The following is a 14,347-nucleotide window of genomic DNA, read 5'->3' as shown; positions in this document are numbered from 1 at the left end:
GTATGTGGCATTGGATTGAAATAAATTACAGTGTCCATGGTTCATGGTAATGAAGGAACATGTCACCCAGTGCAGCAGTGTGGTTCACTGTTGTTTTTTCAGCCATGCTAGCAGCCCGCTATTTGGTCACGACTGAAATATCTCCCGAAGCTAGTGGAGGGTTTGCCATGAGATTTTGTTCAGACAATGACACCCCCCACTCAACATGAACTGTAATCACTTTGGTGATCGTTCAACGCCATCATCAGGTCCCCCATCAGCTGTACTTTGTGTTTTTTGCTGATTAGCAAATGTTAGCATGCTCAAACTAAGACTGTAGCATCCGCGTGTTAGCATTGTCTTGGTGAGCTTGTTAGCATACAGACATTAGCATTAAGCCACAAACAGCGTCACAGAGCCAATACTTGTTTTTCGGATTGATTTATTGTTGATTTTTTTAGTGTTCGGTCATAAAACTCACCAGTCCCCAAAAACAGGACAGTATAAATGTTTCCATCCAGCGCCGGCTCCTTGTGCACGGCTATCTTGACATAGTTAACACTCCTCTTGAACAAGAGAGGACGCACCCCTATTGGGTGCACTTGGCTGGCCATCAGCGGGTGCCTTCTGGCGAAAGTGAGGACATTGTCTGGGAGGTCTCGCGATGAGTTGATGCCCTGGGACCTGTGCAGATCTGTTATACACTGCGAGATACGGGAGAAAGAGAAGCAGAGAAATGATCAGCGCTCTTTTTCTTGAATGGTCGTATAAAGAGCGGTTTTAGCTGGCGAGACTTACAGATCCAGGTCTTGGCTCTGGCACCTTCCCTGTGAACTCCCTCCACTTCGAGTCCTGCACCTCCATGTACGGCCCCTCGAAAACCTTCTGCACATCTGAGAAGGCGTACTGGCAGATAGCAGAGGCTTTGATATTCTTCCTGAAAGACAATACCCCACCCCACACCACCACCACCACCACCACCACCCCAGAGGACACACTCAGGATTAATGATTCAACGTTGAATAAACACTGAGAGGTTATTATCTGGGGAGCAGCTGCCACCCAGATCGAATTTCAAACATCACAGATCGTCTGTGGCCACTGACAGGTGAAAAGGTAACTCGGCCACTGAGAGGCCTTCTCTATTCTCTGAAATGAATTCTCTGAGGTGGTGAAGTTTTGTTGTTTTCATTACAATCACATTTTCCTCTTGGATTTTAACAATTTGTCTTGCATGGACATGTGGGAGCAGTGTCACTGACAGGTGTTAATTTCCCCCCTTTATCTCCAGTAGCTACTCCCGTCATCCACTCCAGAAGGAAATATTTGTTTTGCAGATTTTTCAACACTACACTCACAGTGCTAAAAAACCCACTCCCTGTGAGTCATAAATGAAACAGCCCCATTTGTGGTTTTGGTGGCACACCTGTGAAAGAAAAGATTCGTTCAGCAACATAACAACAGCATGAGTTGGGGAGTTGGGAACCAGGTGACCCTTAATCTTAAGCCCTAAAGGTGAGATTAGTAATGGGGGGGAAATGTCTGCGTCACATTCTTGGATCCATTGTGTGCCCAACTCAGCCTTCAAAAGCATTCAAGTGAGAAAAATGAGATCGAAGTGAAACCAGAATCTGTCTTCAAACCTGGTGAGCAGTATAGCTCCGGGGCTTACTCAGTCTTGCACACTTGACTCTAATGCATAGTAATGACTACTACTCACACAGGTGTATGTCTTTAAAAGGAAACCAGTAGCAAAAAGACAAGATGAGACAGAGAGAGAAAGAAGAAGAAAGAAAGACGCGACAGCTTCTGCAGTGAACAGGAGAACAGACAAACCGATCACAAATGAGAAGCATTGCAGTGAAAAAAAAACCCCAAAAAAACAAGCAAGTGAGGGAGAAGTACACAGTAGTTCTGCCCTTTTGCAATGCAATCCTCTCCATCAGAATCCAAACACCCTTGGGACGGTTTTATGCAGCATGACTCTGCATATCAGCATAAACACACACTCACATCGCTGCCAGATATCCCACTCGTCCTCTGACACTGTCACACCAGCTCTGACTGCAGCTCGGCTCGCTCTGTTTCGATAACAACTCACCTAGGGTTTGTTGTCTTTTTATTATTTCAGTAATCATTTATCTATAAAATCGAGAAAAATGTCCATAACAAGTGCTCAGAGTCCAAGGTGACATCTTCATAGTGCTTGTTTTGTCTGAACAGTAGTTAAAAAAAAAACCCAATTTTGAATTTAAGTCAACTTTTACTGCCTTTACAACAAGCAGTTGTTGGGAAAAGTGTTCTCACAGTGCAACAGGTGCTGTGGAAGAACTAAACTAGTCTGCAAAGAGCCCTGATCTCGACCCCTCCCAACACCTTTGGCATGAATTTAAATGCAGACTGCCAGCCAGAACTTATTGCCCCACATCAGTGCTCACCTGCACTAATTTTGTGGCTTGCCATGGTCTTCTTGCAGTTTGTAGGGGCTTTGTGTGTTCACAAAATAATCGTTGTTTAACTTTAAAGTTTCAGTTCCTGACACCATCCGCTGTAGTGAATGGTGGTTTGTATACCCTAAGAACACACTTCCTTTTTTCATAAAAGGCAAATAAAATAAACGCTAAATAAGAGATCTGGTGGGACAGAGTGAATGTAACCGCTTACCATTCCAGGCCAAAGACGCCATAGAAAACGCTGCTTTGAGCGTCCCGACCCTGCAGGACAAACACACTGCGCAGGATGTTGAGGTGCAGCTCATACTCTGGGACTGAACACACCATTCTGGCCTTGAGGAAGGAGGTCCACTTCCTCTGCAGGGTCCTCTGGCCACCCCAGTCCGTCTGCAGACACAGGAAGACAGCGGACGAATTAATGTATGGATGTATGCATGGATGGATGGATGGATGCTGATATATTCTGGCATATGGATTTTCCCATCACACAAATCCACCCACTCTCATATATCATATACACATCAATAGCCACTAATCTGTGATTGCATTAACGGGGACACACAGATAGAACCAAAGCACATGCATCGACAAAAAGATAGGAGTCAAAATCATAACATACACATAATTATAAACATATTTAAAGAAGAAGAGGCAGAGAGTCTTATGAAAGAAGAGATGAAATGTTCAAGTGTGCCTGCTTTAGCACATCTGCTCTAATTGCGTTTCAGTAGCACTCGGAGGCAAGGCTGCAAGAAATCTCTCCCTAAAAGAGTAATTTAGCACACCCCATTTAAAAGAGAAGGGGGGAAAAGCCACAGAGTCTCCTTCTTCTTCTCTTGTTTTGTTTATATGAATTACAGTGCTTTATCTTTCTTCATTTATGTCTTTTGCTGAGATCTGTCGCTCTGCCTGCCTCCGCCTCCCACACAGAAAGGCAAAGCAGCTTCAAGTCAACACAACACATAAGTATCTAAAACACAAATGGCCGCATTAGGGACGTTTCCACCAGTAATACCAACTCAATCATTTTTGAAAGACAAAGTGAGGGAAAGGACTGCAGACAAATTTATCCACTCTTGGGGTTCATTCTTCTCCACAGAAGGAAGTCTCTAGAGAGCTGGCGATGGCGGGAAGCTGAGTGAAGCAGGGGAAAGGTGGATGCTATTGAGAAAACAACATAAAAGGCTCTTATAGAGATGGATACCAGGTTATTACTGTGGACAGAGCTGAAGGGATGATAGATTACAATCTACGTCAGTCAGTCAGAGCAGCGTCTGGGTCATGGCTGTCATGATGTAAATCCAAGGGAATAAGAGTCAACAATCCAAGCATAGTGCTTTAAAGATACGCCTGCAGGGAAATGAACCCTGGACGAGATGATGGAGACTGTTGCTGTTCACAAATTGTACAACCTTTCCTTCTTTCTTTCTTTCGGTAGATGGAAGTAAATGTTAATTAATGTCAGGATGGCACTGAAAAGGCCTTGTTTTCATGTCATTTACACCCTTCTGTGTGAAAATAGGTCACTCAGGAAGTCGAGGCAGTCTGGGCTGGGAAGTGAGAAACAGAAGAGAGGGCGACTAGTTAGGCTACAAAAATGGCAGGTCTTCAGTGGTTTCAGGCCAGAGGCTACTGCCAGGGCCCTCACAATCTGCGGATCTGCCTCCAACCAGCATGGTGACTGTGCTACCACGAGGGTAAAGCTGGGGACCAGCTCGACATCTGCATGCACTGCTGTGGCCTAGTTCAGGCTGAGTTATTACACTCTCAAGTGCTCTGACAACTTCACAGCGATGGTGAAGAGAGGAGCCCAGACCTTATTTCCAGAAATGATGCCGAGAGAATCACAAGAAGATGAACTGTCAGAGTGTATGGGATTAAAACATTCTTGAGAGAGGGATTATTTCACTGCCTGCAGTTGTATGTAACCTTTTGTGAGAAAAATGTGCATTAATGTATATTAAAATGTGCGACCACTGGAAGAAAAGACAAATATAATTTAAAGATATAGCTGCCGAATTGTTTCATTTTTTCATTATTTCTGAATGAATAACTTCAGCAAAGCTACACAAAAACTAATTTTAATGCACAACAGAAATGGAGGCGCGAAATAAAAATAAGCCCCTCTCAGATATGCACCTTGTTGCGTAAATGTCACAGCAGTTTAACTTGTCATTTCACGTCTGAACAAGTGCCAGAGTCACTTTTACATAAAAGTCACGGCAGCGATTACAAGGTCAGACCTTGTAAAATCTCCTTATCAATTTCAAAATGGCAAGAGTGAGTGCTGTCAGATTAACATAAAGGCTGCAGCAGTACAAGGTGAAACATGCACAGAGAGAAAATGAACCCACATCTTGTTTGTTGCCTCATTAAGACCAGTGTAACAAATATGCTTCATTTCTTATGCACAGAAAGAAAATCCAAACGCTGAGAATGGGATGAATTTAAATTGGTGGATATATTTCCTCTACATTTCAAAGTTCCAATCCATGCACTGATGAATAAATGAATGTCCAGCAAAACACCTAAAATGTCAGCACATGTCAGTCAGAGCTTGTACACAGTTGGACTCTATAAAACAGGCAGATGAATTCTCTACCTAATAAATAATAAAGCTGATAAGAAAATATTTTCACCAGATTCACTGTGAAATAATCATAATTAAGGCATCAATAGCAAAATACATTTCAAAATCCTAAGACATAAGAAATTAAGTAATAAATCTTTCAGAATTATTTTGAATTATTAATTGCAGATGGTACAAAACAGAAAAACACAGTCAGTCACATTGTTACCTAGCAGAGAAATTGCCCAATGACTATTCTGGGCAGTTCCTTTCCAGACATGTTATAAACTCTGTAAAAATACTCTGCTATGATTAATATTTAGTTTAACATTGTTTTCACAGATAAAAAGTAAAAAAAAATGGAAAACTGGGACTGGAAGCACATCTACATTTACTTCGTCATTGAGAAATCTGAAAGAGCAGAGAGTATGAAGATGGTTAGAGGAGGAAACGTCAGAGAGACTCAGCCACGTTTGAGCTTGTTTGTGCACCAACATTGGCAACTAGAAGATGTAATAGTAGTTAAGTGGTTAAGTTATTTGTTAGCTTGTAACCGGCAGTGGCTGACACAGTGTTAGCGGCTGTGAAAAATCAATCTCTCGTTCTCTGTATTGACAAGGTTTCGGTGACTTGTGAACGAGCAGTGTGTAGGTAGGTGGTTAGCATTAGAGGAAATATCAGAGAGGCTCAGCCACATGACGAGGAGTCTGTTGAGACCAGATTTAGAGACTAGCGGACATATCAGAATGGTTAGCGTAGTAAGCATCTTTTATTTATGTTGTTTGTTAGCTTGTAATTGGCAGTGGCTGACACAGTGTTAGTGGTTGTGCTAATGTACTCTGGCTCTTTGGACTGGCAAGGCTTTAGCTCATGATATGTGTTCTAAAGAATACCATATGGACATGTAAACAGGGTTAAACACTGAATTTATGTTGGATTTTCGTCTTTAACTCCCTCTTGATTGGATGATAAACTTGATTCTTAAGTGGTTCTTCACTAGAAAGCTTTCTCATTCATTTCTCTTTACTCTCATATGTTCATGTAAATTCTTAAGAGTCTTTCGGACACTTTTTTGATTCCATTGACAAACTGCAAGTGGTTTCAGTGCAACAGCACACTGTGATGGTAATTGCACCACCAATGTAAGGGATGAAAGAAACTACAGGGAGGACAACAGAGAGGAAGAGGGACGTCTAGGAATGGTTGCTGGGCATGCTGTCTAGACTGGAGATGCTGATCGCAAGTGAAATGAGGTGAGAGGGGAAAAGAGGAGGAGAAAGAGGAGGAGGAGAGGAAGAGATGGCAATAAAGAGAGTGAGAGGATTTGCTATTGGAAGTGGAGGTTGGCTTTAGTAGTCTGCCTGGCAACAACGGCAACAGAAAGAGCCATCATCAATGAAGAAATCAAGATTAGAGGCGCCCAGCAGGTGCATTCAGCACTGAAAATTACAGTAAGAGTAGAATGGCAGCTGAGAGAGAAAGTGAGAACAGAAAGTCTCCCTGAATCCATTCAAATTTCTCTCTGTATTAGAGACATAAAGCATTAAATAATCCTGCTGTTGTTGCACGGCCAACTTTTCTTTATATGAGTTTTACCTTTCTTTTTAGAATCAACTTTCCAAACCCAGTGAAACCATTAATACTGATACTTAAGTTTGTGCCTCTGACCTTGCAGACTCGGGCGACCCTGGAGACCTTGGTCTGGCTCGGGTAGGCGATCTGCTCCTGGCTTCTCTCCGTGAAGAAGAAGTAAATCTTGTCGTCGTCACCGATAGAGCTGTTGACGCTCTCCTTCAGCAGCACAGAGCCCACAAAATCTGCCTCTGTACACACACAAACAACACGCACGCAGATCCACATACCCAAACACAGACCTATTAGCAGCCTAGGAAGTGTCTCCTTGGAAACTAAAGATGGAGCTTTTAAGTATGATTGAATTGCCACAACTAAGCCAGTTAGGGCTGCAGTGCAGTGCAATCTTTGATGTGATTTTTACTCTATAGGGGAATCAGGTTTTGTAGAAGCAGCAAAACATCTGAGATAAAAAAAAAATGTGCAAAATACCAATGAGGTTTGGTCTGTTTAGTGGTATACTGTAAGCTAAATTACACAAACCAGCATCTGACTGCAGCAATTTGTGAACTATTTCCTTCTTTTTGAGACGTGTGCTTTCATGCGTTGTATTTACCCAGAAGCCACCGGGTTGGGGCCTCCTCAGTCCTGAGCGTGGGGAAGGGGAAGTTCCTGCGCACGTCTGGAGAGCTGCGAAACTCATACTGAGAGGCCGTGAACATCTCGCCGTCTGATCAGCAGATCACACAAGTTTGTTAGTGGAGCATAGACAAAGAAAGAAAGATGAGAAAAAGATGTGAATGGAAGTTGTTGGCAAATTCTGCAGACAGTCCAGTGTGGTTATAATATTCATAAATGGTAATTATACACAGAGCCCAGTCTGCTTATGTTGTTAAAACTGAATAAGGACAGTGTTTGAATTGATTTCTTTATTTATGCAGAACTCCTGCTGAAAGAGTTTTCGGTTGCTGTAATCAGTCCTCTTGTCCAGACTGGCTGTAAAATGATCCCTTACTAACAAGTACACTGTAAAAGGTTCGGAGATAAAAATCTACAGTCATTCTTCCGTGCAAGAACAGTTTCCTAAAAGAAAATCAAATTAGGGCCGAACATGGGCTCAACAACTATTCAAAATATTATCCAAATCGCAATATGGCCAACAACAAAAATGTGTCAAAACAGACCATAAACGAAGCATTGTGGTGCTACAGAGGCACCCTGCCTACAAATCTTATTCTACTCCCGTGAGGGAACATGTTTGTTTGGTATTAGCTCCAAGAAAAAAAATCACATCATCATCACTTTTATTTTTTTTCCAGCGAGAATGAAATGTAAAAACAATCATTGTAACTGTACTCTTGACTCATATCGTGATATCTGCCAAAATAATTGCAATATGATTGTTTTTTCATATGGTTCAGCTAGTTCAAATGAAACTATAATGAGGCTTCAGCAGTATGAATCAGACTAACTGATTCCTCCTGGCAGTTATGTCATATTTGTGTTTTGTCCCAGTAACGATAATAATCAACTTTTTTTTTAGTGCTTTACAAGGTGAAACTAGAGTTCAAGGTTTCACTTCAAAACTGTAATTTAAAAAAATCCAAAAAAACACAGAGAATACAACTAAATAAAATAAAAGCAATAAATTGTGAAACAAACAATGGAAAAATAAAATTTAAGTTCATAAAAGTCTACATGCCTCAGATAGTGGTGGCAGTCTCAGTAACAACAACTGTAACAAACCATGTCTATATGTTTTCGCCTGACTGATTGACCATGACGTCAGCATGACATTATCAGTTTGGAGCTGTTTATCAACCTCCTCCCTGCCTCTTTCCGTCTAAATACGGTTCAGGTCCTGCTGCCTATGTGCTGCTTTGACTACATCAACAGATGTGGGAGAGATTAAATGCAAATTCGGGAGCCATACCCACAAGGAGGCCAGTGTATCCCTTTGCCGGATCATAAGGACACCTGTCTCTGCCCTCCTCAAAGCCTGAGGAGAAGCTGAACCGCTCTGCATCCTAACAGAGAGAGCAGGGATAGACAGTAAAAGAACAGTTTCATTGAAATTCAACTCAGAAGTGTGCTGAAATTACATTGCATGCGCTCTTACGATGTAAGCACAGAGCGGTCTGAAGGCGTTTGTTCCACAGACGTACAGGTGAGTCTCATTGTAGCGCTGCAGGAAGCGGATGTGATTGTAACACTCTGTCTGCAGAGAGTGAAGAAAAACAGGTTATTTCTGGCTCTGCAAAAAGCAAGACAGGAGAGAACAGCCAGCCAGCCAGTCCACCTCATGCACAAATAGCTTTTTTTATGCAAATCTATATTTTTTAAATGCTCGACCTCCCAGTTTAGTTTCTCAGGGTAAGTGGATTATGAAGCAATTGAAGGGATTATCCACCTTTCTGCTGTCAGAGGCATTCTGCACCTCACAAAGCAGAAGTGTTTCATTTACTTTCTCCAATAATAACTCAATAAATGAAGACTTTAAAAGAAAGACAGGGCTGAATAACAAGAGAGCAGAGCTGCAGCCGTGTACCTGATTGTCTCTGCCTTTGTTTAGACACTGCTTCTTCTGCTCAGGCGAAGCATCCCAATCAATCTGAAAAACAACAGGAGGTAATGAGCATGAGTCAGCTCGCTTGATCAAAAGAGAGGGGAAATAGATAAATATAAAGATCCATATATGGGCAGAAAAGGGAGAAATAAAGAGAAGAAAATAAGTGTGCATGTGTGATAAACAGGAAGAACGAAAAGAAGGACAGCACATTACATTTTCTGGCTGCATCACTGAGTTCTGACTCTGCTCAGTAACCCTTGAATAAACGCCTGGTGCATTTAATCCGATATCCATAAAATTGGAGGAACACAATGGGATTTGTTCAATCTGCTTAAGGCTATTATTAGTTTGTCCTCTTTTAGGAAATGGGAGGGAAAAAAAAAAACTTGTGAAATGAGGTTTGCAGTTTCTTTGTCAACGGTGGCAATTACGTGGTTATCTGTGGCATGCAGCGTCCTGGCACTCACTGTGAGGTTTGCAGGTGTGGAGATGTTGGAGGTGTTGAGTGCATACAGAGCTCCTCTGCCTCCCACGTACAGCAGCCCGGCCTCCTCCTCCAGCAGGAGGGTGCTGTAGTTCCGGGAAGAGCCGGTGAAGCGAGCGCTGCCCAACAGACCTGCAACAACAAAGGTTTCCAGTGTCAAGAGTTTGGGGAAGGCCCTTTCCTGTTTCAACACAAAAATCCCCCAATGCACAAAGCCAGGTCCACAACCACCAAAGAAGTTGCTTTTCTCCGTTTTATATTATTCCAAATTCAAAATATATTGGACTTTTGGTTGGGAAAAACAAGACATTTGAAGATGTGACATCAGGAACTAGGGTGCATATCTATCACTGACATTTTATAGACCGAACAATTAGACAGTTAATCAAGAAATTATCCATTAGTTGCAGTAATAGACTGTATGTGGGCTGCTCCGTTGTCACCATCTTGGCAGTGTCTGACTCCGCCTGACTCCCAGCTAATCCAAATATGGGCAAAGAGTTGGGGCCTGTGTGGAGCCAAGACTTTGGGCCAAACTTTAGGTTTGTGGGAAACATATGGTCACCCACACATGCATAATGTGAAGCCTTAATAATATTTAAATAAGTTATATTAACAACATCATCATTTTTCTTGAAACTAATACCCCCACAGTTGTTACAAAGGGCGAAATTAACTATACAGACCAAAACTGTGTTTTTGCACCAGGCCATAAACATGTTTATTTCTGCTGTAAAGTTGGGCATTTTAACATGGGAGTCAATGGGGATTGACTCACTTTTGGAGCCAGCCTCAAGTGGTCATTAGAGGAACTGCAGTTTTCGGCACTTCCGTGTTGGTTTCATTTTTCGGAGGTTGCTGCTTGGTTACAGCCCTAGTTGCAATGTTTTGGTTTCTGCTTCATGGGTTTCAATTTTTATAAAAACCCCCTAACTTCTTGGAAATGTAATAATTTTACAAATTTTCATCCTAATTTGTTGAGGCAAGGTTCTTGTACAGCTGGTTGTGTTTAGATAACATTCAACATCAGAGACGTTTGTTTAAATGAAAATCTAAATCATTTTTGTGTCTGTTTTGTTTATATTTCTCATACTAAGGTATTAAAAAAGTGTAGTTTTGGTATCAGCACAAAAACTCCCTCACTCACCTGGTATCACACCCAGCCTTATATATACAGTATGTACAGCTTCCCTTGACTTTACACTCCCAGAGTCTACACACCCTAAATGAGCATGGTTAGCATGACTGGATGAGGATGAGGCTCAACAACAGATATGGGATATGTTGGGGAGGGTTGGGGGGTGGGGAGGGGGTCGCTGGAGTGATTGCTGAGAGGACTGTTGAGAGGGAATGTGGGGATGGGGGCACAGGGGAGGCTAAATTTTAGGGCATTCAGCAGGAATTGTGCCCCAGTACTGCCAAATCGCATCAGCAGTCCTGTGACAGCATCATCATCATCACTGCTGTGTGGGTATGGAAGTATGTGTGTGTGTGTGTGTGGATGAGGGTGATGGGGGAGGGAGGTTCACACAGTAAGTGGGCTAAATTAGGGTTAGCTCTGTCACTGAATACTATGTGCTTCTACAGCAAAATTGGACGTCATTCAGTTGTCAATCCTTTGTCCTTGGTGCAGACAACACTATTTATCCATCACAAAATAATTGGCCTGGTGCACTAAACTGAAAATTTGAACGCATCCCGGTGTAGCACCTCAGAAATGGGGGCAGGTCGCTCTGCTGCTGTGAGACAGTAAAAAGGAGGACGTTGTTTTTTTTTTTCCCTCACAACAGAAGTAGGTTTACAGAGCTTTGATTTGCATGAAAACTTACAGATTAATGTCTGATTAAATCAGCCTGACATGCAGAAGACACACACGCAGAGAGAACAGCTGTCATTGGAGCAACACAACAGAGTAATTGAAGGTGTATCGACAGTGTTAACAGCAGAGTGGAGATGGGCACGTTAATCTCCACACATCCTCTCCACCTCCCTCTCCTTCTTTCCCTTCCGTTGTGAAGTGATGACAGCATGTTCCGGCTAGCAGTAATAAGACAACCTATATTTGTCCCCCACCAATCGATTTGCTTTGGTGTCGTGGTTCATCTGTTCTCCTGTTCATTGTACTTCTGATGGAGCGCTAAGGGTCCAGTGCAGCTGCGAAGGCCAGAGGTTCACAGAGTCACTGCTGAAGTATATAGATGATTAACCAGCAGGTTATTTTATATTCCATGGCTCGTATATTTCAGTTATTCATATATATTTCATCGTGGCATTCAGAGCGACACACACACACACACACACACACACACACACACACACACACACACCAATTATGGGCCATAAAACCTGTGTAATTTTTGAAATGATGTGATTTATATCAATGAGGCTAGACACCAAATATCATTTAAAAAAAAACCTCCCAGCACATTGCACCACAGCCTCAAAACACATTACACAATTTTCACAGGGTGTGTAATACTTCCCATGACAAATAAACTGACTGTCTGGTTTATTCCCCTTTAAATCAGAAGCTATTTAAACAATGAATCTAATATCAATATAATAACTAGACTAGACTAAGCATTAAATGGCAAATTTTGGTACTTGACAGGTTTGTTACCAAAAAAGCACAGGATTAGGAGGTCCCCTGAAGTGACTGTTAACATTTCTTGTTGGAAAGTCATTCAAAAAACCGAGAGATAGAAAAAGGACCACAAAACTACAACAAAGAGACACAGAATTACAACAAAAGAGTCACGAAATGACAACAAAGATACACAAAATGGCAAAAAACAGATGCAAAAGGACATAATACACACAACAAAATGAACATAAAGATATGCAAAACTATAAAGAAGGGACACAAAAAGAGCATAAAGAGCCACAAAATGACCACAAAGAGGTAGCAACAAAGAGACACAAAGTGATTGCAAAGATATTCAGGGTAACTCCAAAGAGACAAAAAACAAGTTGGGAGGCCTTGTACATGTATGAGCCCAGGGGGCCTGTTGTCTCATTAGCCATGCAAAAACATATTAAGGTGCATTATCGAGCCCTACCCATCCACAGGCATTCTGCAAGGACAGTGAGTGAAAAATCCACACACTGATGCTGCTGATACCATCATTCAAGGTCCAGCGCTTCAGATTTAATACAAAAAGAGATACATGTTGAAGATTATAAGCAATGGTTTATGCTTCAGTCAATATAGTGTGAGACAAAAAAATGACAGGTTTTGTGTCAACAATCAAGTTTATGTTTGTCAGGAAATGCTGTCAAACCAGTTAAAGGATCCTCCCAACTGAAACTGCGAAGATAAGACACAAGACAAACACACACGTTCCTCAAGGCTTTGATGACCCTCAACTACACAACTACTAATACTTTTACTGCTCTAATTCACAAAGACCATGACGATAATGAGGATGACAGCGAGTCGCCAACTGTGTTTGATCTTGCGTAATACAACACGCTGAAAACTGTTTATAGAGTTTCCCCAAGATCACATGGAGGCTGTTTTCTTCCCCACATGACTGGCTGTGTGTCCAACTGTCACATGGACACACTGGCTGATGACAATAGCACTGCGAGTGTCCACTGAAGGCCAGAGACTGAGTCAGACTGCAGTCTCTCTTACCGCCCACCTTCCTCCCCCTGAGCCTTTTCTTACCGGCTGTATCACTGACAGCCAGACAAGTACAGGGACCCTCTCTCTGGTCAGTAATTAGGTTATTACCATACTGCCTCTGTCATGCTCGTCACACCGATTATATGCCTGACAGCTGTGAATGAAGAATGACACGGCATTTATAGTTCTTGCTAGAGGAAAACCTCCACTGAAGTCTCAAAGCATCAACCCTGCACTTTTTTTAAGAGCGGTGACATTTAAAATTGCACCATGTTGACATCGTTAATTTTCAAAACATTCATTTTGAGCCATTGGTGTAAATATTGTGAGCCTCTGCATCTCATACAAAGTTGTACACAAGCCAACAGCTTAGGTAGATCACTTAAAAAGGGGTTTTCCTAAACTTGTTAGCATGGCCATATAATACAACACATATCATGAGTGAAATAATCTGTCAAGACCATGACTGAGTGTTTCCACCTTGGAACTGCAGCGAACCAATGACAGTCTCATAAAAAAAGATTCAGACAGCCAGGGATTCATAGGTTACAAACCTAAGCAACCATTCCTGTCTTGACTTGAGGGGACAGGGTGAAGGCAAAATAAACCCAAATCTTTCCTTGTACAGAGAGCAAGAGTTTGTATTAGCACAACCACTAACACTGTGTCAGCCACTGCCAGTTACAAGCTAACAAACAGCAACTGCTAACTACGCTCATCATTCTGATACATCTGCTAGTACCCGATTTTGGTCTTAACAGACTCCTCATCTGAGTCTGGGTCTGACTGAGTCTGAGTCTCTCTGATGTTTCCTCCTCTAACCATCTTCATACTCTCCACTCTTTAACCTGTCAACCTAGCGTAAGCAGCGGTGGTGGGCAGGGTACAAGGCCTGGTCCAGAATATCTCAATGAGGAAGAAGCCCCAAGCAAAACTATTCACTTCTTATGTGGGAAAACCACGTTGAACAAAATACTAATCACAGCAGAGTCTTTAACATGTCTGGAGAGGAACCTAAACTACATTACTTGCTGGGGGAAATGACCACATCTGTAATACTGCACAGTTATGCAAAAACAACATCAGCTCAACA

The 14,347-nt window shown here is 42.1% G+C and overlaps 1 protein-coding gene across 2 annotated transcripts in view; it reads right to left on the bottom strand.

Moving 5' to 3' along the window:
- The window catches only part of sema4gb (sema domain, immunoglobulin domain (Ig), transmembrane domain (TM) and short cytoplasmic domain, (semaphorin) 4Gb), a 42,332-nt gene that overhangs the window by 11,107 nt on the left and 16,878 nt on the right, over positions 1-14,347 (bottom strand). For both annotated transcript variants that reach the window (XM_071462057.1, XM_071462058.1), the window contains 9 exons: positions 9,610-9,758; positions 9,122-9,184; positions 8,693-8,791; positions 8,507-8,600; positions 7,190-7,303; positions 6,670-6,824; positions 2,644-2,819; positions 778-916; positions 461-683 (listed from right to left, as the gene is read on the bottom strand). In XM_071462057.1, coding sequence (XP_071318158.1) covers positions 461-683; positions 778-916; positions 2,644-2,819; positions 6,670-6,824; positions 7,190-7,303; positions 8,507-8,600; positions 8,693-8,791; positions 9,122-9,184; positions 9,610-9,758 — 1,212 coding nt within the window. The remainder of the gene's footprint in view (positions 1-460; positions 684-777; positions 917-2,643; positions 2,820-6,669; positions 6,825-7,189; positions 7,304-8,506; positions 8,601-8,692; positions 8,792-9,121; positions 9,185-9,609; positions 9,759-14,347) is intronic.

Source organism: Trachinotus anak, unplaced genomic scaffold (genome assembly GCF_046630095.1).
Source record: "Trachinotus anak isolate AG129_WGS33_773 ecotype Australia unplaced genomic scaffold, CSIRO_AGI_Tana_v1 ptg000025l, whole genome shotgun sequence".
NCBI classification, from domain to species: domain Eukaryota; kingdom Metazoa; phylum Chordata; class Actinopteri; order Carangiformes; family Carangidae; genus Trachinotus; species Trachinotus anak.
The sequence above is the reverse complement of the archived record's forward strand: the minus strand, read 5'-3'. Positions and strand labels throughout refer to the sequence as shown.